Source organism: Onychomys torridus, chromosome 18 (genome assembly GCF_903995425.1).
Source record: "Onychomys torridus chromosome 18, mOncTor1.1, whole genome shotgun sequence".
NCBI lineage: Eukaryota > Metazoa > Chordata > Mammalia > Rodentia > Cricetidae > Onychomys > Onychomys torridus.
The window spans coordinates 46916267-46938059 of NC_050460.1; the positions used below are offsets into that span (position 1 = coordinate 46916267).

The 21793-nt window shown below is 36.8% G+C and overlaps 1 protein-coding gene across 1 annotated transcript in view; it reads left to right on the forward strand.

The window, feature by feature from the left end:
• Ctnna3 (catenin alpha 3) overlaps nucleotides 1–21793 on the forward strand; it is a 1414880-nt gene that overhangs the window by 1285562 nt on the left and 107525 nt on the right. Inside the window, exon 20 of the mRNA XM_036167773.1 lies at nucleotides 6391–6572. Coding sequence (XP_036023666.1) covers nucleotides 6391–6572 — 182 coding nt within the window. The remainder of the gene's footprint in view (nucleotides 1–6390; nucleotides 6573–21793) is intronic.

Below are 21793 nucleotides of genomic sequence, written 5' to 3' on the forward strand. Positions count from 1 at the left end.
TAGGCTTTTGGTGGGGAGTATCTGGTCTGAGGAGTGTGTGCTGGGGTGTGATTTCTAGTAGCCTTGATTGTACAGCCAGCACATTAACTGATACACTATCTCCCCAGCTCTTTTCTTACCTTCCTGCAGGGGTAATAAAATCATTCAGCAGATCAACATTTTCTGCAGAAATGATGGGTATGATAAAGACTAGAACATCCAAGTAGACAGGAAAACAGCATCAGTGAAACAAGTTAGAAACCCTTCTGGGTGTAGAAGTCCGACATTAGAGTGGAGTGTAAGCCACAAAGAAGAGTACAAGACCCATACATGTAATATCATGAATGTATACCTTTTTGAGGTCTTGGCTTGTTGTTTTTAACTATTAGAAATTGAAGTCATGTTCCCATGCATTTGGGCTGGACTACCACTGAGCATCCCAATTTTTTTGTCTTTGTTTTGAATTAAAAACAGGGTCTTACTAAGTTAGCTAATTGATTTTGAACTTATTCTATAGCCTAGGATAACCTTAGACTTCTTATCCACCTTTTTCGGTCTGTCAAGTGACTGGGATTATGGCTTATTCCACCAGAACAAGCTAGCTTGTAGATAATCCTATTACTAACTCCAAATTAAAGTTATTTATTATCAATCATGCTATTTTCAGAGAACCTATATTCTAGGCAAGAGTATCAAAAACCAAAACAAAAAAAAAGTAGGTTGTCACTATTGTTAATGGTAGTTCTGTTTTCAAAGAATTGGCTTTAGAAAGTTGTATTTTTGTGTTCATTAACGATTAGACAATAACAAAAAGCACCATAAATGTCTATAAACAGTGAATTGGTAAGGAAGGTATTCTAAATTTTACATAGAGTCGAAACTAAAGAAAGTGCTATTTACTATTCAAAATAGGCCTAGAAAGATGATAAAACTTAGCCCAATAAAGATGAAGAGAAGAGAAGAAAAGTAATAAATGAGATGTATCACAAGATGTCTACAGGCAGCAGCAAGTAGCATTGTTTAGCTGGAGGGTAGAGAGTATGAAAGTAAGAAAGAAGAAATGAGACAAAGGTTCCTACTAATTGCTCTGTGACACTCCAGTTTAACATCTAATTATATGCAAAAGAAATACAAGAATATGTAGCTAAAGAAGGAACCAAGACTACTCATTGCCCATAAAAGGCAAAAACGGAACATCTTCAAAAAGACAGAAAAACCAAAACAATTGATGCCTGCTTACATAGTGCAGTACCTGCCTCTTTAAACTGTTGGATACCATTCAGTTTATCCAGTGGAATGCCACCCTGTTTACAGAGTGGAGCTCAGTCTTGTTTGCACACTGTAGTACTATCCATTTTATACCATAGAGCACCATCCAATTTACACCATAGAGCACCATCCTATCCTATTTACACAGTGGAGTAGTGAAGTACCTGCCTGTTTATACAGTGGAATGCCATCCACTTTATAGTGAAGTACCATGCTGTTTACAAAATGGAGAGCTGTTCTGTTTACACTATGAAGCACCTGCCTGTTTATGTAGAATAGTGGAATACTATTTAGTTTACACAGTGGAGTACTGTCAAGTTTACACAGTAGAGTACCACCCTGTTTACACAGTGAAATACAATCCTATTTACACAGTGGAGTATTGTCCTGTGTACACAGTGGAGTACTGTCCATGCATGTCAGCAAACAGAACATAAATGTGTGCATCATTTAAGTTGCAGGTCAGATATGAGTTCTCATCCTGCAACAGCAAATACAAGAGTTTGTGGATTATGATTGTTTATCCATGGGTCAGAAATCCAATTACTGCTTATCTTTCTAGGAAATCATTAGATAAAGACATTTAAAGGCTTAGAGTGCACTAATGATATGTTTTATTTGATTCTGTTGCTATGTACATAGATTTTCTCAAATTGTTTAAAATAATTCCAGAGAAATAGTTACCCCACAGAAGAGCACACCAACTGGTTATCTGATATCAAATGCCCAGTTCTGAAACACACATAAAAGTAACATTGTATAGACTGAGCAGGTTTTGTATATATATAAAACAATAATAAAAAAAGAAGCTACTAATTTTAAAAGAGCTCAGAGGGGTATAAGCAATGTTTTGAAGGGAGGAAAGGGAAGGGGAAATTGTTGTGATTATATTACAATTTCAAAACATAAAACAAATAATTAAAAATAGTTTAATATTCAATGATATATTTATGGCCTAAGTATTTTCCCATTTTATTTTCTTATTAAATAAACAGTAAGAATTGTAATTGAATTGTTTACTTCAATTGAAGTAAACATTCAAATGAAAGGAGAAATTAATGACAGAAAGAAGAGATGGAAATACATAGGATGAGATGGACACACAATGAAATGTAACAGATGGTGTGAACATGATTTGTCCCTAGCAGAACAGAATAATAAAGAAAAGCCAGGGTTGCATTCCATGAGATTTCTAGCCTGTATGGAACACTTACTCTGAAAAACATCAGTAAAATGTGTAGATTTGTTTGGCTAGGTTTGTTTTTTCTTACTCTGTGATTAAATGTTTCTAGAAATGCAGGCACTCAACCCAGTCTAGGAAGGAAGGAAGCTGCAGAGATTGCAGAGGGAAAACGAATTCTGGGAAGGGTGTGCATTGGAGAATATCTCCAAGGACAATGTGGATGTTTTGGTGTATTTGGGATGATATTCCTCATGTTTCTTGGCATGGTAATAAAACAAGAATTCCTATTGACACTTAATGGTTTGAATCCTGGTTCAAATATGCCTGACACTAGACTCTTATTGAACTGCTGAGTCTCTTGGAGATATGTATTTTTCCCTATGTGTAAATTGGGATAACCCTGGTACTTACAGGGCTTTTATGAAGATGGGACCTCAATTAAATAAAGGATGCCTAGAGAGAGTTTGGCACAAGTTGTTGATGGCTATTTTTCATTGTCTTTGTTTTTAAGTTCCTGAGTCAATAGACACACAACAAGACATCATTCAGATGACAAGAACCCACAAAGCTATTCATATCAGAATTCTATTATATAGATACTGAGCCTAGACCTATAGATAACCTGGCTATATATGTCAGAGTTGCTACTTAACCTTATTTGACTCAAGCTTCATTCTTACTTCTTTTCATACCTTGTACAAAATCAGAATGCATTTTATTTTTTAAATCTGGAATCCTCAACATCAAGTATTCTCTTGGGTTTTACTTTTAAATGTTCCTAGTGATTGAAATTGATTGATAGCATTTAATAAATTATTCATAGATCCACTTAAACCCTTCAGTAAAAGGTGTCTGACAGTAATTTAATGTTTCATTATTATTGCTGTCCTGTGCAAAGAAAAACTAGAATCCCCCAGAACTTTCAATTTTACAAACTCTTGCTCAACTTCTGACCAATCTCTAGTCAGAGCTGAAAGTCATTTGGTTGTAACTCGCCATGTGAGTTGAGTACATGTTGCATGCAACCTCTGAGTTTCCTATCTATGATAGTTTCCAGTAGCATGCTGTCCAGTAATCCATTGTGCTTCCTCAAGAGAAGGGAGGAAGTTGTAATTACTGTCATTCTGTTTCTGGGGAAACTTATGCAAGGGAATTAAGGACTTCCTTGAGATCATACAGGACATCAGTGACATTCTTAGGAATACTACTACTACTACTACTAGTACTACTACTACTACTACTACTACTACTACTACTACTACTACTACTAAACCTAGAACAGCCAGCACCACAGACTCATTACCTCTCAGATATAGATATACAAAGATGCCTCTGTTGAATCTATGCACAGTTATTAGTACTTGAATGTATAAACATTTTATGAGAAGAGAAAAATAATGTTTAGTATTCAAGATGGAGAAAACCCATTTCTATTTCGAAGCTCGTTTAACAGGTTGATAGCTTACAATTTACTTAACATACTTGTGCATTACTTTTGATTCTGATAGTAGTGAGCTGTGTCTTCTTTTATGTCCTTTGCCATATGCCAGCAGTTGTAAAATCTGCTTGGCTCTTAACACTCTGTATAGGACACATTTCCTAAGAGAGAAAGCAAAGGAAAAAAAAGAACAAAACCGTTCAGTTGCTAAGAAGGAAAAATTGTATAGCTCAATAATTAAAAATCTAGCCTCTGGTCTAGAGAGATGGCTCTGCGACTAAAGAGCAGATACTGTTCCTGAGGAAGACCTGAGTTCAGTTCCCAACTGTCTGTCACAACCGCCCTACGGGGACTTTCACCTCTGCCCCTCACAGCCACTGTCACCAGTATGCTCATATACACCCCCACACTACATCCCCTGCACTCTCTCCACACAACCCACACACACATAGACACACATACACAAACATATATGAATAATTAAAAATAAAATGAATCTTTAAAAAAATTCTAGCCTCAGGAAGCTTAACCTTTGTCTTCAAAGGACATGGAATGAAAAATGAAAATGTACTGGAAATATGAATACACATTGATAAGTTTTCTTTTGAATAAGAAATATGTCATTTGATGAATGCTTAATACATGTGATGCTTATGCTAAGGATTTAAGAAAGCCACACCAGAAAGCCTTATGTCTTGTTCTATTTGCTATGTTAGACATCCAGCCAAGGCATCCTAATCCTGCAAGTCTTAATGACACCAGGTTGAGAGCCTAGGTTAAGTTAGTAATAAGCTAATAATAAATGACAGAACATACATATGGATACTTTGATTTGTATTTTTGTTTGTATTGTCTACTTACCATTATTTTAATTTTTTAAAAGAAATGGCATCTCTATGTAACCCTGGCTGGCCTAGAACTCACTATGTAGACCAAGCTGGCCTCAGACTATCAGGGATCCTTCTGCCTCTGCCTCTTGAGTGCTGGAATTAAAGGTGTGCACAGTCTCACCTAGCCTAATTTCTTCATTTAATTTAGCTAAGCTTTTTTTGTGTGATTGTATACTATTGATCCTGTGAGTAATGCTTTTACTATTTGAGCCTAATATTCAGAAAATCACAAAGCTTTCTGATAATCTTTTCTTAGCTATAGATGCTCATTCACCAGAATCCAGAAACATTTGCAAATATCATATATTCTATGTAATTATCTATCTAATAAGAAACTTCAACAGTCATGTTTTGGCCATTTTAAAACTCCCCTTTTTCCATCTACACACACACCCACTACTAGATTAAGTGTGTTTGTGTGTATGTGCAGATGTTCATGGTTGGATCTATGTGTGTGTGTGTGTGTGTGTGTGTGTGTGTGTGTGTGTGTGTTTTGTTTTCTCTGTGTACATGCATGTGTATGTTATATGTGAGTATGTATTTGTATGTGAATGTGTTTGTGTGTCTTTCTATCTGAGAGTGTATGCATGTGTCTAAGTATGTGTGTATGAATGAGTGTGTGTGTGTGTGTGTGTGTGTGTGTGTGTGTGTGTGTGATTTGCTGGGACTGGACCTGGACCTAATTGTTTGACAATATAATTGAAAGGACAGCTTCATGAAATTTTATGGTCTTTAAAGTATCAAATCATTTTCACTTCAAGATTCTTTTTTTTTCCTATTTCATAAAACTGAGAGATTCTAGGTGCCAAGGTTGAGAATTTGGTGGTGTTAGAATTTGCATGGTTTCCTACCAAAGCCTCATTTCAGATGCAATAGGAAGATGCAATTTGCATGCTGTTAAGGATGTAACATATGCACAGAGTGGTATCATGCCAAAGCAGATAATGTTTGCTGCTTGAGCAGCACCTCTAGACCTGGTATGCTAATAAGGAAGGATGCCCTTCATAAATCCTGTCCTTTACTCTTATTCTTCCATGGGAACAGTGTACATGCTAATGTGGATCTGAATTTTTTGCATATACAAAATATACATATAATCTATAAGTTTATGTAAGCATATGCTGTAATTGTTTATGGATGTACATACAGTGTTTAAGGATATATATATATACACACACACACAAATACACACACATAGATAAGTAGACAGTGTCATTTCAAGTAGATTTTGTTTAACTTTGTCTTTTGAAGTGTTCTATTAATATAATTAAAAGTATATGAAGAGTGTACATTTTAACAAATGTGATGCTTCAGATTCAAATGTAATCATTTTAAAATTTTGATATATTAGAAAAATAGTAGCAGGTTATTTTATAGTGGAGGATTAAAATGTCAGACACCAATGTCTACCTTTCTAACCTCAAATGCAACTGTATAGTTTGAGAGAAAATAATTAAAACTGTGTAGCTTTTTCCATTTGAGTTCAATAGGAAACTTTAGATTGGATGACTTAGGCTCTAGATACCTTGATTTTAAATGAAATCTTTGTATAAGTATCCCATAGTGACTACTTCTTCCTAAGATACTGCCTTTGCTGAGGAATGATTGTAAATTGAATTACCACATTTCAGGCTAAGATGACTCAACTGCCCGAGGCAGAGAAGGAAAAGATTGCTGAGCAAGTCGCTGATTTCAAGAAGGTGAAGAGCAAGCTGGATGCTGAGATTGAGATCTGGGACGACACAAGCAATGACATCATTGTTCTTGCCAAGAAGATGTGTATGATCATGATGGAGATGACAGACTTCACAAGGTAATTGCATGGGAAGCGATGTGTGACAGCTGGCGATGACTACATGTTTGTCACATGGCTGAAATTTCCAAGTTTCTTTGAGTGACAAGGGAAAGGCAAATATAGAATTAGAAAGTTACAGATATACAAGTTCAGAATCAGCACCATTTCTTATGAAGCCATTACCAGAGTTGTGGTAAATACAGCACCATTTCTTATGAATCCATTACATCATACTCTTTTACCTTCACACTCTGTAGAAGGGATTATATAGCTTCATGCTAACACACTATCTGTCCACACAAATGGATAATTAGTGGTGGATACCTATTGCAACATCATCAGAATTTGTGGCCTGTGGCATTCCTGAAATTGCAAATCAGTGTATTTGAAACCCCAATTCATAATGATAGCATTGCATATATATATTCCAGAAGCATTATAAATGTTTAAAAATGTTTTGGGACTTTGTAGTAGCACAATCAGACTGGCCTTGGTCTCAGACCCTTGTTTTCTCCATTTTCTGGTATGAACTGCTTGTTCCTTTACCCTCATTAACTAACTCTAGTTCAGTGTAATGGCAGGGAGGGAGAATAAAACTGTGTGAGAAATAACTCAGTTTGATGCTAAGAAGTTGGAGAGACCCACCTTTAAAAGGCTACCCCACAGAAAGAAAAGGATACATAGGCAAGAGAATCAGAAGCCCAGACTGAACAAAATGAAGAGACAAAGGTAATTGTGGAAGTTCTTGAAGAGGAGATGGCCACATGTGAACAGGCACAGGTTACTAAGCCCAAGGTCAAGGACCCCTTAGTCACTTGCCCAAGACACCTTTGTGTAGGATTGCTTTAACCATGTCTACTCAATGAGGGAGCCCTCTTAGTAGCACTGACCTATTTTGGGAGCACTTTGATGAAGATGTTGGTCTCTGTGGTGTTGTGAGTATGCTTTTATGAAAATTTCTCTTAATCCTTCATGGGCTGTAACCTCCTTACTGGGATATTCCAGTGAGTAGACTCCTGTCATTGTCACTGTATGCAACCAATGAGAACAGTTCTAGGTTTGGGGTTAGGGTCTTCCCAGGCCCAAAATGTGCCTAGCTGCTGAGACTGGATTGAAAGGTGGACTATGAGTCCTATGTATGTGGAAACTAAATTCTGATAGTGAAAGGACCCTTACCCTGATTCCAGATCATTTCTCCTGGGAAGGGACTTTCCAGTATGTAAGCAAGTTTTCAATAAAGGCAAAATCTTAAAGAGAACATCTCTTGCAGTTGTCTGCCTACCTACACCCATCCTTTAGGAAAATGGAGGTCATTAAGGGAAACAGAATGTTGGAAAACAGGTTGTAAATGTCTTCACATAATTAACCAAAGAGCAGTAAGATGTGCAATGCTTCTCTTACCAGTTGCTAAGGAATAAAAAACTGAAACAAAACTTACTTAGTTTTCATGTTGCTACTAGAATCACAGAACAGAAAACTACCCTTTGACAGACATGTTACATGTATGAAACTATTATATCACAATGCACTACACACAAAACAACTTTATGATGGAATAATGAATAAGTGCAATTTTAAACTATAATTAATTGGTGACATATAATGCTTTTCAGTGGTAAGATTGAGAACAAGTTTCTAAGTGTTACGTACAAGAAGTAAAAACCTGAATGACCTGAAAATTCTGTTTCAATCAAAGGTTCTAAATAATACTAAAATGAAAATATAACATGGTAAACATTGTAACAAGGACTAGCTACCATGTGTGATTCTTTTATAATAAATGACAAAATAGATATGCACATAAATCACTGCTTTTAAATAACTCGATTGGTAAATATTTGAAGATAATTCACACAAAAGTAAGTGATGTAATTGTACAGTTGTTCAACATCTTTTAAAAAGTCAACGCAGAAAACATGGGGCAAAAAGAACGTGTCAGTAGATGCCTTAATTTGGAATGTAGTATATTCTGAAAGCATTTGTCATCTATGAGCCCTGTTTCTACACCTATAGTTCACTTCAGGTATTATATTTGCAAGGAATAATCTGAAACAAGACTTTTTAAAAATTAACTCCACCAGTATTATTGGTTGATTTTTATTTTTATTTAATGTTTAATTCAATTTGGCCTTAGACAACTATTTTGTCAGTGCATGCTGACCACTCTCACCCTTCACATCCCTCCCTCCCCTGTGTATTCTCTTCCTCCCCATAAATCTCTCTCTGATATTCATGTCTGCTCAATATGCATTGTTAACTGAGACCAACCAGGGCTTTCTCTGTGGGTTTAGAGTGATCTGCTGGAGTCTCATGGATGGAACAGTGGGAATGTAGCTAAAGACAGTGACCCCCTTCTTTCAGTAAGGGGCAGTGAAGATACGGAATGTGATAGTCACCGTAAAGTCACTCCCCACACTGCCATCTTTGTAAAAATAGGATGAGCTGTTGGATAGGGAAGAGTACACCAAAAATAAAGTCAATTCTTTAAGAGGATTTTAATGGAGTGTAAACTATTCAATGAAACAGAAAAGTACTCTGACCTACATTTTGTGAAACAATACCTGTGACTATTCTATCCCTAGTCAATGCTTTGTCTTATTTAGTATAAAAATCATCCTCTAAAACAGAATTTGGTTCCATTTTGTATTCCACTGAAAGAAAATCCACTTTTCAGAGCTCAGAGAGAGTGAAGATGCCCCTCCAAATGTCATTGGAAAGTAAGAAAATTGAACTTACATTATACATAGCATTTCATTATGAATGTCCTTTAGTTATCAGTTTCTATTTTTCCCATTTAAACTCTTGACAGTATTTTTTCTAGTCATAGCCTGTAGCTTGATAATACCCTCTCTTTGCTTTTCATGCACTGAATAATTGAGTTCTGGTCTATGATTCAGTGTCTGCAGGCGGACATTCTAACATTCTCTTTATCTCAGTGTCATTCTGTCTTCCTCCATCTCTTACCACGTGCATGTTTAGTTCTTTCTCCCCATATCTTCACTTCCCCCAGTCACTGACTACACACACACACACACACACACACACACACACACACACACACACATATATATATATATATATATATATATATATATATATATATATATATAATATAGGCATGTATATAGTTTTCCATAGGAACCAACATTAGTCTATAGTATTAAGCAATAACATGTTTTGGAGTTCCCTCGTGAATGACTTAATCATAATTTAAACTTTCTAAGACTTGATGATGCTGTATGACAATTATGGAATCATTTTGGAAAAACAGTTTCTAATTTAGTTTGGATGGGCCCCTAAGCTAGTAACAGTTAACTACATTTCAATTATTTCATACAAACTTTCTACACATTAAGAGGGGATTAGCTTCCTGTCATCAAAATAACTCCTTTAGACACCCAGAATTTCACCTTTATGAGATGTACAAAAGCATGTACATTTAAAATGACCTTGTATGATATTATCTTAGCCAGTGTTCTATTGCTGTGAAGAGACATCATGATCATGGCAACTCTTATAAAATGAAGCATATATTTGGGGCTGACTTACAGTTTCAGGGGTTCAGTCCATTGTCATCACAGTGGGAAGCATGGCAGCATGCAGGCAGATATGGTACTGGAGAGGTAGCTGAGAGTTCTATATCTGGATCTTCAGGCAGTAGGATGAAAACAACTCTGGGCTTGGCATGGGCTTTAAAATTCTCAAAGACCACCCCTATTGACACACTTCCTCCAACAAGTCCACTCCCTGGTGACAAAACATTCAAATCTATGAGCCTATGGGGGCCATTATCATTCACACCACCACAAATGTATTCATTAGATTTCAGTAAATCTGTTGCTTGTCCTTTGACATGAGCATGTGTCTATATAGCAGGGATTGAGATGCTGAAACTACTCCATGGAGAAGGCATTGATGAAATGACCCTAGATAAACACAGAAGAAAGCAGGGCCCAAACAGAAAAAGTGCTGCAATGCTGAGCACAGGTCTGGTCCATCGTACTTCATAGCTTTGATGATTAGAAACATAAAATCAAGGGGATCACAATTGAGAACTCCTGTGGACTTTGACTTTTGAGAGAACAGGAAATGTGGGACAGGTGACCAGCAATGCTCCCCTATTTGGGAAATACCACTATCCCAAAGAAATGACAGAAAATTATAACACACACCAAACGTATTATCCTCACCACTGCCCAAAATATCAGTCATTAGAAAATGAGAAGTTCATTATATTGAGGGAAAAGAATGTCACCTTACCCAGGAATGGGAAAATTCCTGCTCAGGAGATGCCAGGAGAATGCAAGATGGCTTTGCATGTGAGACTCCAGCTCATCAGATATCCCATTCCTCTATGAAACAAACACAAAATTAAAAATAATACTGATGTACAACAATCCTAAAAAAAAAATCAAAATTTAGAATCCTATCTGCCTACCTCCTTCTATTGATAGGAATAGATGTGAATGTAGATTTTTATAAACATATATTTAAAAAATCAGAGAGGTGAGCCAGAAAGAAGTGGTGGGATGTAGGAGACAATGATTTAATGAAAGTTAGGGGAAAATGGTTAAAAAATAAAAAAATGTATTTAGTGACAAATTATCAAGCATCCAAAGAGGAAAAGAGTCAAAGAAAAATATTATAAGGCTCATTAAAAAAAAGAAAAGTAAGACATTTAACCAAACTGCTGTGTGCAACTGGATAAATTGGATAAAATGTCTGTGAGCTAATGATAATGAAGCAAAAGATGAGAGGGAAAGAGGCTGAAATGACATAGATGATCTCAGCACACATACAATTAAAGTTCTGAAGACTAAGAACAGAATAATGTTTAGGGATACACCATCATTTTCCATGTATAAAATGAAACCTCAATTTGCATATCAGAAGTTTTACGCATACCTAGCGAACTTGGGCTGGAACAATCTTTACTAAGCACAGGTTTTATACAATGTATCACGCACACACAATAGCATTTTGTAAATGTACATCTAGGTGAGGCAACACAAGGAAACAACTTGAATACTACTAACTCAGAGAAAGAAACCCCTCTTGCCACAAAGGCAAATAGCAACATTGTGTCTCTTCTGATCCTTGTGAACACTATGATGCCTCAAATAATCTGCTTTTATTTTTGTGTATTGCTTACTGAATTGTTCTGCAGATTCTGACTTAGGCCCCTTCTGTATCTTTTCATCTTCCACTTTGCCTGCCCTACGTTCTAGTTTGTGGTAGTTCAGTATGAATGTTTGCTTTATTGTTTGTATTTGAAGGCCTTGATAGTATCATTTTTATAGGTAATTTATTTCTTGTGTATATCTACATCATAACTCAGCTCCCCATTGTGTAGTCTATAACGTCTGCCTTGCCCTCTCTTATTCCTCATTAACCCCTGTTCTGTATCTTCTTTGGATTAAATTATGCTATTGTTATATTGTTGCATAGTGTTTACATTCTTCTAATAATGCTAACTGAAGCAGTCTTACTTAGTCTGTAGGTTGATCCTGAAAGGCTTAGAATAATACTGATATAATTAATCTAGGCAGGAAGCACACACACACACACACACACACACACACACACACACACACACACGAGTACATACACTTACGGCAGAAAGCTGAATTAGATTTGTATCTAGTCTAATGTGTCTATACAATTCTATGGAAAATAGTACTAGATGCGAAGGAGTCTTAACTGAGGTGCAGTGAAATGTCAGGCAGATATCTGGCAATGAAAAGCCTCAATTCCTCTCACCAGGTATCACGTGAATGTTCAGAGTGGCCATACCCATTTATGTGACCTATAACTATGGAGAAAACATCCCAAGAGACACAAGTTTGTGCTTTCTGATTAGTTATTTCGTGATGGAGATTCAAAGGCTGTCTTTGAACTCACTGTGTAAGTGACGGTGACCCTGAACTCTTGCTGCTCCTCGCAGTCCCACCACCAAACATGTTGGGTCAGATGCATGTGTATCATGCCTGTTGGCAAGCAGATGTGAAGATATTGACAGACAGACAGAATTCCATAATGAAAGAGAATTTAAGAGACCACAAAGAAAGTACAACAGGCAAAGAAAGATGTGGGGCCAGGGTCAACAAAATTTCACAGAGTAACCAGTGAAAAGTTCCAGTTAAAGTCTCCAAATAGGACCATGAGGGCTGGTGCCAGTGACTGTCACCTTACTATTATCTTCTGTCCGAACAGTATCATTAAATGGTAAGATAGAGAAGACGACTTCCTAAAAGCCATGTACCGAAGGACGATAGATGCATTCAAAAGACTCAAAGCAGTGACTAACAGAAAAGTGGCCAGGACAGATTTTTGAGATATCCGAATGCTTTAATGAGTATATTTTTGGTTTTAAGAAAGAAAAAAAAAAGAATGAGGAGGAATAGAATGAGATTGTGAACAGAGGATGAAGAGCTAAAGCCATCCACGAGTCAGACAACATAAACAGTAAGGTGAAAAATCCCCAGGAAAAGGATGATGATGATGATGATGATGATGATGAAGAAGATGATGATGATGATGATGAAGATGATGATGATGATGATGAAGATGATGGTGATGATGATGATGATGATGAAGATGATGATGATGATGATGATGATGGTGATGATGATGGTGATGAAGATGAAGATGATGATGATGATGAAGATGATGATGATGATGATGATGGTGATGATGATCGTGATGATGATGATGATGGTGATGACGATGATGGTGATGATGATGGTGATGATGATGGTGATGATGATGATGATGAAGATGAAGATGATGATGATGATGATGATGATGGTGATGATGATGATGATGATGATGAAGATGATGGTGATGATGATGATGATGATGATGATGATGATGATGATGATGATGAAGATGATGATGATGATGATGAAGATGATGATGATGATGATGGTGATGATGATGATGATGAAGATGAAGATGATGATGATGATGATGATGATGAAGATGATGGTGATGATGATGATGATGATGATGATGATGATGATGATGATGATGATGATGATGATGATGATGATGATGATGATGGGTGTGAGCATGAATCTACATGGATTTGTGGGGCTGTTTCTTCTAATATTGACTTTAGTGAGTGAAGAGAGAAATTTCATGTTCGTATAGCATTTAGGTGAATTGAGTGAACCATCCTCTTTGTATTGTAAGATCCCTGTCTATCCTCTTTTTTTTTCACTTGCCTCAGTTTTTAATTATCTAATTCACTTTCCCCACTTATTTCCTGTTTAGATATCCATGCCAAGTAGAAGTTGTATAAAATTCTTATCTTTGGCTTATACTCAGATTTTTAAAGGACAGATACATTATAGATTTATATACATTCAATGTACATTAACATTTATAAGCTGAATATGTAACATTATTATAAAACAAAGAACCTATAAAAGTAAAGCAACCAGTAAAGTAACAAGGGATTAAGAAAAAAAATGTGAGGTTAAGCATAAATTTAACGTTTCGCTTATTTTACTAGCTTGTTAAATTACCTTTTTTTTTTTTCTTCCTCGAGACAGGGTCTCTCTGTGTAGCTTTGTGCCTTTCCTGGAACTTACTTGGTAGATCAGGCTGGCCTCGAACTTACAGAGATCCACCTGGCTCTGCCTCCCGAGTGCTAGGATTAAAGGCGTGCGCCACCACTGCCCGGCTGTTAAATTACCTTTAATGTTAAAATTCAAGGTTGTAATTTTAGCTCACCCATGATACTAAGAAGAAACATGGTGAATGTATCAGTTATTTTTTGTCAGTGTGGACCACACACATTCATTGACTTCTCAAGGGAGTTGATGTGATCATGTCTACAGTTTCAAGGGAATAAAATGGTGGGGATGCCCCGTTGTAGTCTGGATGGCAGAAGCTTGCCACATCTGCTGTTGTTCACATCTGACCAGATCAAAACCAGACAATGTGGACAAGAATCGGAATCAGAATTACTTTCAAAGCTCACACAGAGGGATCTGCTAAGCCACAGTCCCAAACATTCTATACCCTGCTACACCAGTTGGGGACCAAGTTAACCCATGACCTTTTCCATGGACCGGCTTGAAGAAGGATCATGTAAGGGAGTCTGCTCAGTCTGGGATCTTAGTCAATTAAAGATGTAAACCTCGAGTTTCTGGTCTATTAAACTAATAGATTCCAAATTGCATTATTGGAAATGCTAGCCAGGAAAAAAATTAATTAAAATACAAGAAGCAAGGATGATTAAAGAAGTTAAAAAACAAACAAACAAACAAAAAAAAACAACAACTTTTTTCCTTTGCGGATAGCCCCTGGGAAAACAACAGTGCAAACACAGGGGCTGTTTTAGGTGATAGACTATACTAAACAGGGAGCATGGCAAGGTTGGAAGTAAGAGTTGTAATGTATTATGATTTGTCTCTATACTTACTCTGAGAAAAGTAGAGTGGTATGTTACTTTTGTCTATAATTCTGGGCAAGTAAGCAGTTTGCATAACAACAGGTGCTGCTAGAAAGCATGCGTGAAGATTATTTAGGTTTTTCCAACTAGGAAATATAGGAAATTGCTTTGGGAAATAAAAGAAAGAGCAAGGTCAGAGCATGTTATTTATTCAAGAGAGGCAACTTTAGACTCTCCACTCACACCCTCTGAGTGGACAACCTTTACAAAAAGCAATGTCTTACTGAAATACTTTTAATCTAGTTTGAAGGCATTCTGATACATCAGTAACTTCAAGGATGTTGTGAATACAAGCTAGGGTGTTGTAAGAAAATTCACAAGTACACTGAGTGAGAACACATTGGAAAATAAACCCATTTCTAGTTTTATAAAAGCTAAACACAGAAAGATTCTCACAGTCTATAGGTGTCATTGGCAAAGGCATCTACAAACAGGTGTATTGTGTGTCCACACTGCAAAAAAGGAAGAGGTACAAGATGAATTTTAGACTCTTAAAATCTCTCCAACTTAAACTGAATCCAGAGACAACTAAATTTTGCTTCACATAATCTGGAATAAGCCTGTAATTGTTTTGCAAGAAATACAACATTTTTTTATTTTACTCATTTCTTATGTCCATTTTAACTTTTAAATATTTCTTTTTCCTTGTTTGCAATGTTTTTCTACAGTTAAATTTAGCATGCACAAGTACACACACACACACACACACACACACACACACACACACTTTTATCCACATCACATTTTTCATCATAATTCTTTTCACTGTTTATAGTTAGACATGTGAGGGTGGAGGCCATAGTTAGTAATGTGATATTTAACAGCAAATAGTCTCTCATTTGACACATATTATGTCCTGCACAAATATTAATTGACTACATATAATAGGTAAAAATAGTTTTATATATTTAGATGCTATTTTTTTTATTTTCCTGAAATGCTATTTTCAATAGAATACAATAGCTCACCAATAAATACACAGATGTTTTCTTGATACAATTTTTATTTATTTACTTATTTCACATAGTTTGCCCTCCTTCCCCTCCTCCTATCTCCTTCCTCAACCTCCCCTCCACTCCCCCTCAATCCACTCCTCTTTTCTGTTCAGAAAGGGGCAGACCTCCCATAGGTATCAACAAACAATGTCATATCAAGTTGTGGTAAGACTAAGCACCTCTCCCTGTATTAAGATCAGGCAAGGCAATCCAATATGAGGAACAGGTTACAAAGGGTCAGCCAAAGCATGAGGGATAGCCCCTGCTCCCACTGTTCGGAGTTCTGTATAATTTAATGACTGCATTCTGCAATTCGTTGTTGAAAAGCTACATGACAGTAATAAAAACAAAATTTAAATTACAAATAAAAATTAAGAAAAAAAATAAGAATCCAGAAATTATAGCTCAGTGGGTAAAGATGGTTTCTGTCAAGACTGAAGACCTAAGTTAAATTCCCACAGTAATAGGGAGGGTAAATCAGTGCTCAGGCCATAGAAATGAGACCATAAGGTTAGATGACTGTCTTATGGAAGATATAGATGAGGAGAACGTTGATTGTAACCTGAGTTGGAAAAAACCTTTGAAAGACTGCCCCCAGGGACCTACTTTTACCAGAGAGGTCACGAAATTCCAGTAGCTTCCCTAGATACCAACCACAACCAGGGAGTAAGTACTCAAAGTAGGAGACTGTGTGGGAGATACCAGGTTCAAACCATAACATCCATAGTTTATCCAAGACATGGAGAAAGAGAGAAATTCACTATTTATGTTAATTTCCCTTCTGAATCAAGAAGCCCATTAGGAATTATGAAGGTTGTAGAAATGTTCTTATTATGATCTTTAAATATTTAAATATTTAATTGTATTAGGATGTATATTAATAAAACAGACACTGCTTATGTTATGATGACTTCTAAATTCAATAATCTAGCTATTAATAGATACCAATTTCCTGATGATTGACTCTGCTTCCTGGATGAATGTGGATAATCACAGGGTTATTCAAAGGCCTCTGAAGTATTGCATCTTAAGAGATGTTGAGTAGAATTTTTAATGTGTGCTACACCCTATGGATAACTTGCATGGTAATGATATAATTTTTATTCAGTTTTATTTAGTTATCCAAGATGAATGTTACCTGTTACATTTTCCAAAAGGGTTGGAGGCACATTCTTCTGTTCTATTAACTATTATAGCCAGATAATACTATGATTTTTTTTTATAACCATGATACCCTGAGATGCCTGAGCAATAAAGTCTCTGAGCCTAACTATCTGCAAATGAGTTAGTAACATAGTGTCTACAGATCAGTAAAACAATTCAGATAGAAGAAAAAAAATCAAATTACATTCCATGTGACCCCTAAAGAATGAACTGAATGCTCCTTCAGTAGATATTTCTGATAAATTTCAAAATAATTAGATAGTGAAGGTTGCTGTTTTAAATACATATAAAATCTCCTTTTCTCAAATTTGCATTATTCCAGATAAAGTGTACAATTTTGAAACAAACATACATTAAAAGAAAAGAAAAGAAAAGAAAAGAGAAGAAAAACCTCCAAACAGTTGTGTTGTTAATATGCTTTTAGGTATACCCCAAATAACACCTTGACACTCCTTAAGGTCGGCCTCCCACAAAATATCTGATTAGAAGGGCAGATTGAAGCATCCCAGGGGTGCCAATTTGCCAGCTGGTGACCATGTGTTTGAGTGGTGTTTCACAATGAATGTTGGCTGACCTCAGCTAAAGAGCCCAGATAGTATCTGGGTACCGGAGGCAATTGCATGAGTGAAAACACAATCTCTCAGATTTGTAATGGAATACCAAGAAATGTCAAGGTGAGTCACATCACATAAATGTCACCTCCCCGACAGTGTCCAGGACATCTGCCCATGCTGCTCCCCCCCCCCATTTCTTCCTGTATAATGAAGCAACTCTACAATGCTGGGGGACTACACCTCTTAAAGTGCATGAATAGGCATGCATTACACTTTTCAAACTGGATCATTTTCTATGGCTGAGGAGAGAGACTACATTGCAATCAGTCTCTATAAGAGCAAAACACACTATTTGTCAAAGAGGCATGCACATCTCACAGTCCTCTTCATGACTGTACTGTCAGTGACTGCTCACTTCAGGTTCAATATTTGTCAATGACTTTAAATTTAAAATACCTTCACATTATTGGTTTCCATTCAGATTTCTTATTGCACCAATAAAATCTTACAACAGCTAAAAACACTTCAGGAAAACATTCAACTATAATCCCATGTGATCAGCTGTCTCTTTTCTCTATTTTCCCCTAGACATTATTTTCTTAGTTCCGTCATGGTTTCTCTCTTCAGTTATCCTGGAGTCATGTTTATCTCCTGGTTATGTGGGTTTCGACTTCTCGTTTTCTGTTTTCCATGGAGATCACTTGTCAGAACAGCGCTTGCTGTCCTTCACTCTCTCTGTTGACTCTGTCCTTGCAGGATTAGGCTGTTCTTGTCATTCATTTTGTTCTGCGTTTTGGTTCCCTGATCCTGTCCTCCAACAGCCCTGTTCACCTCCATCACATCACCATGGCTCCAATTTCTGCTTCTAACATTTGCCTTTTCCTTATGAGCCTCTGTATCAACATACGATGGGGCCTTTCATCATTTTTTTTGTCTCCTTTTGAAATTTTAAAACAAAATGGCTGACATCTGTCATCTCTTGCTGTTTGTCTTTAAATCTGTATTATGTCTCCATATGGTCCCACTTGTCATCACTTTCTTTGCTCAGCCTTGATAAATAACTACTGGGTTGTCTCTGCACATGGGACATGGGGTGTGTAAAGTTAATCTGTCATGAATTTTGCCTTCACACAGCTCTCCAATAGAGAGAGGCATAAATCAGTCAGTGTGTGTTGTTACAGAGAGCACACAGGAAACAATGAGCCACGATTTTTCTAGAAGACCAAGGGAATGGTCACCTGTATGAAAGAGTGTGGTATCAAGGAAAAAATACTTTATTTTGCCAAATGAAATTCTATAGCTGTTCTTACCACAGGCAAGAAAAAGGAGTAGCTATGTGAGATTTTTTTTCTCTGTAGTAACCATGTTACTGTGTGTATCTTCTTCATCAGGTGTGATGACATAAGTATATACAGATCTTACTAAAACAGGAAAAATCTAGGTACCTCCTTAGCTGAGCACATGAGTCTCATAAAATGTGGAAGATAAAAATATCCTCTATGGTATGTTGTCAGGTAACTCTTGAGGTAGTAATAGTATGAGGTTGAGAGGGGTCTCCAGATACAGAAAGTGTAATGGGAAAGAAATAACATATTCAGATACCATGAATATCATGTGTTGTGTGGAGACAGAGAAGTGAGCTGGCATTTCTTGAGTGAAATGGAAGTTTGGAAAAGGAGGTTGATGCTATGGAAGGGCTCTGTCATTGGAGGTGTTAACTTACCACCTTGGTAGCATGGTCTCAGTTGGCAACTGTAACATTAATTTGGATCAGGAAATGAATGTAGTCCCACATTATTTTTTCCATCTATAGTCTTTCATTTCTTTAGAGGATATATTTTAAAGGCTGTAAAAGTGAATTTAGGTCTCAGCTGGAGAGTATTTTTTACTAGAATTGAATCAGGATGACAATCCAAAAGGAAGAGATAACACAGATTAAAAAAAAACCTATGTAGATGAATAAATGGGAAGACACAATGGATGGTTAAATATACTGATGAAAGAGAGGCTGATTCAAAAACTCACACTTAGTGTCCCAGTCCAGCCACACCAAGAACAGGTGACATGGCAAAGGGAACCAAGCTCATTTCCCTCTCCCTTGAAATTCTTCTTTGAGTTTTACAATTTAGAGTTTTCGAAAGTGCACTAAAATTCTATGCTCTCATCCATCCATACTTGATTTCGTCTTCATGAATATCTTCGGAAATTGACTTAACAGGTAGCTTTATGTACAAATTTTAGGTAAGACCTCAGGAAAAAAAAAAGACTTTTCTATGATGTGTAACTTATTGATTGTGGATTATTTAAACATTCAGTTTTCCCTTTTAAATTAGATATTCTAGTTGTAATATAACAGTCAAAATGTAGATAAGAATGGGACACTTTCAGGTATAAGTGGAGTGTTCATTTAATTAACAAATATTTTATATGCACATACTTTTTGCATAATATTTTATAATGAGGTTTTAGGCATTTGACTGTATTTAGATCATAGGATTACTTTAAGTGATCACCTCACATCTGTTGCAAATTTGTCTTATATGCCTATGCAGTTACATTGCACCCCCCCACACACACATGCACCCTTAGACTGGTAGATATCCAGAGACATACAGAAGCCCTCTGGGTCTCTGTGCCCTTGGCTCTACCCACACTGTGTTCTGTTCCTTTAAAAACTTTCCTTAATTTCTGAATTATACCTCTTCTAAAAAAATTGATGAAGTTTAAAGTTTTATTTAGGAAAAATAACTCTGTTGACTTCTATAAAAGAACGAGTTCTATATTGTCCTAGCGCAGACACACACACACACACACACACACACACACACACACACACACCATAGCTTTTCCAGCCGCAGTTATCAAACAATTAGGAAGCGGGACAGTCCATAATCAATTAAATTCTTTTGATATAGTTGAACCTACTCATCTCAGTTGCTTTTCCTTGTCATTGTAATAAGATGCCCTGACAGCAACCACCTCAGGGTAAAATTTTTGCAGCGTTTTCCAGAGGGATAGAGTCCATCGTGTTGGAGATGTGAGGAGACAGTGTAGACAGGGCAGCAGAAATGTGAACCTGACTAGAGACATTGTTCTGCACTCAGCAAACAGTGGACAGAGGGTAGAATGAGGCAATAAAGCCACAAGACCCACCCCCAGCGGCACATTTCCTCCAGTGAATCTCGGCCTCCTCACGCATATACAACCTTGCCAAACAGTGCCACCTGCTGGGAATCTAGTGTTCAAACCCTTGTATAGATGGGAGACATTTCACATTCAAACCTGTCGCAGGATATTTGATCACACTATGAACCCTGAGACTGTGTTATTTACTAGAAAAAACTGTTTTTAGTTGTGGTGTGGCTCAGTCTTAGCACAGACTTTTAATCTAAGAGCTTTCTGATTGATATTGTAAACAGGATTAAATAAAGTCAATCATAGGTCAAGAGGCGGAGCAAACAACCAATTGACAGGAAGTGAATTTAGGATTATTAAGGAAAAAAAAAAAACATAGAGAGTAAGGAGGAGTCAGGAGGATAGATGGAGAGATAACAGGAGGAGAAAGGAGGGACGCAGTTTGAGGAGTCTTGTTTGGGATGACAGAGAAGGCAGGAGGCTTCTGGAATGTCCGCTGAGGAGGAAGGTAGGCTGAATGCTTTCTCTGCCTCTCTGAGCTATCAGGCTTTCACCTCAGCATCTGGTTCCCAGGCCTTTATTGGTGAGATCAAATGATGAAGATTTTTCTAAAAACAACATAAACCAGCATACCACTTTATTATCAGAACACATTCCATCTTTTCCTCAATGTCTAGGTGCCAGATGATGGTTCTTGAATAAATTTAACCATAGCATACATCCCCATTACCATCAAAGCTGTTCTTTACCTTCAAGTTTAGGTTTAAGAAGATGATTAATGATGAGAATTATGTATTTATGTGTCTAGTAAGCAAATGAAAGAGAGAATGAATTGAATTATGATTCAAATGAGAACTTGGCAATGACCTGCTCTCATAGACTAATTGAGGAGACTTGTCAAATTACACTTGGCTGCTAAAATTTTGGAAT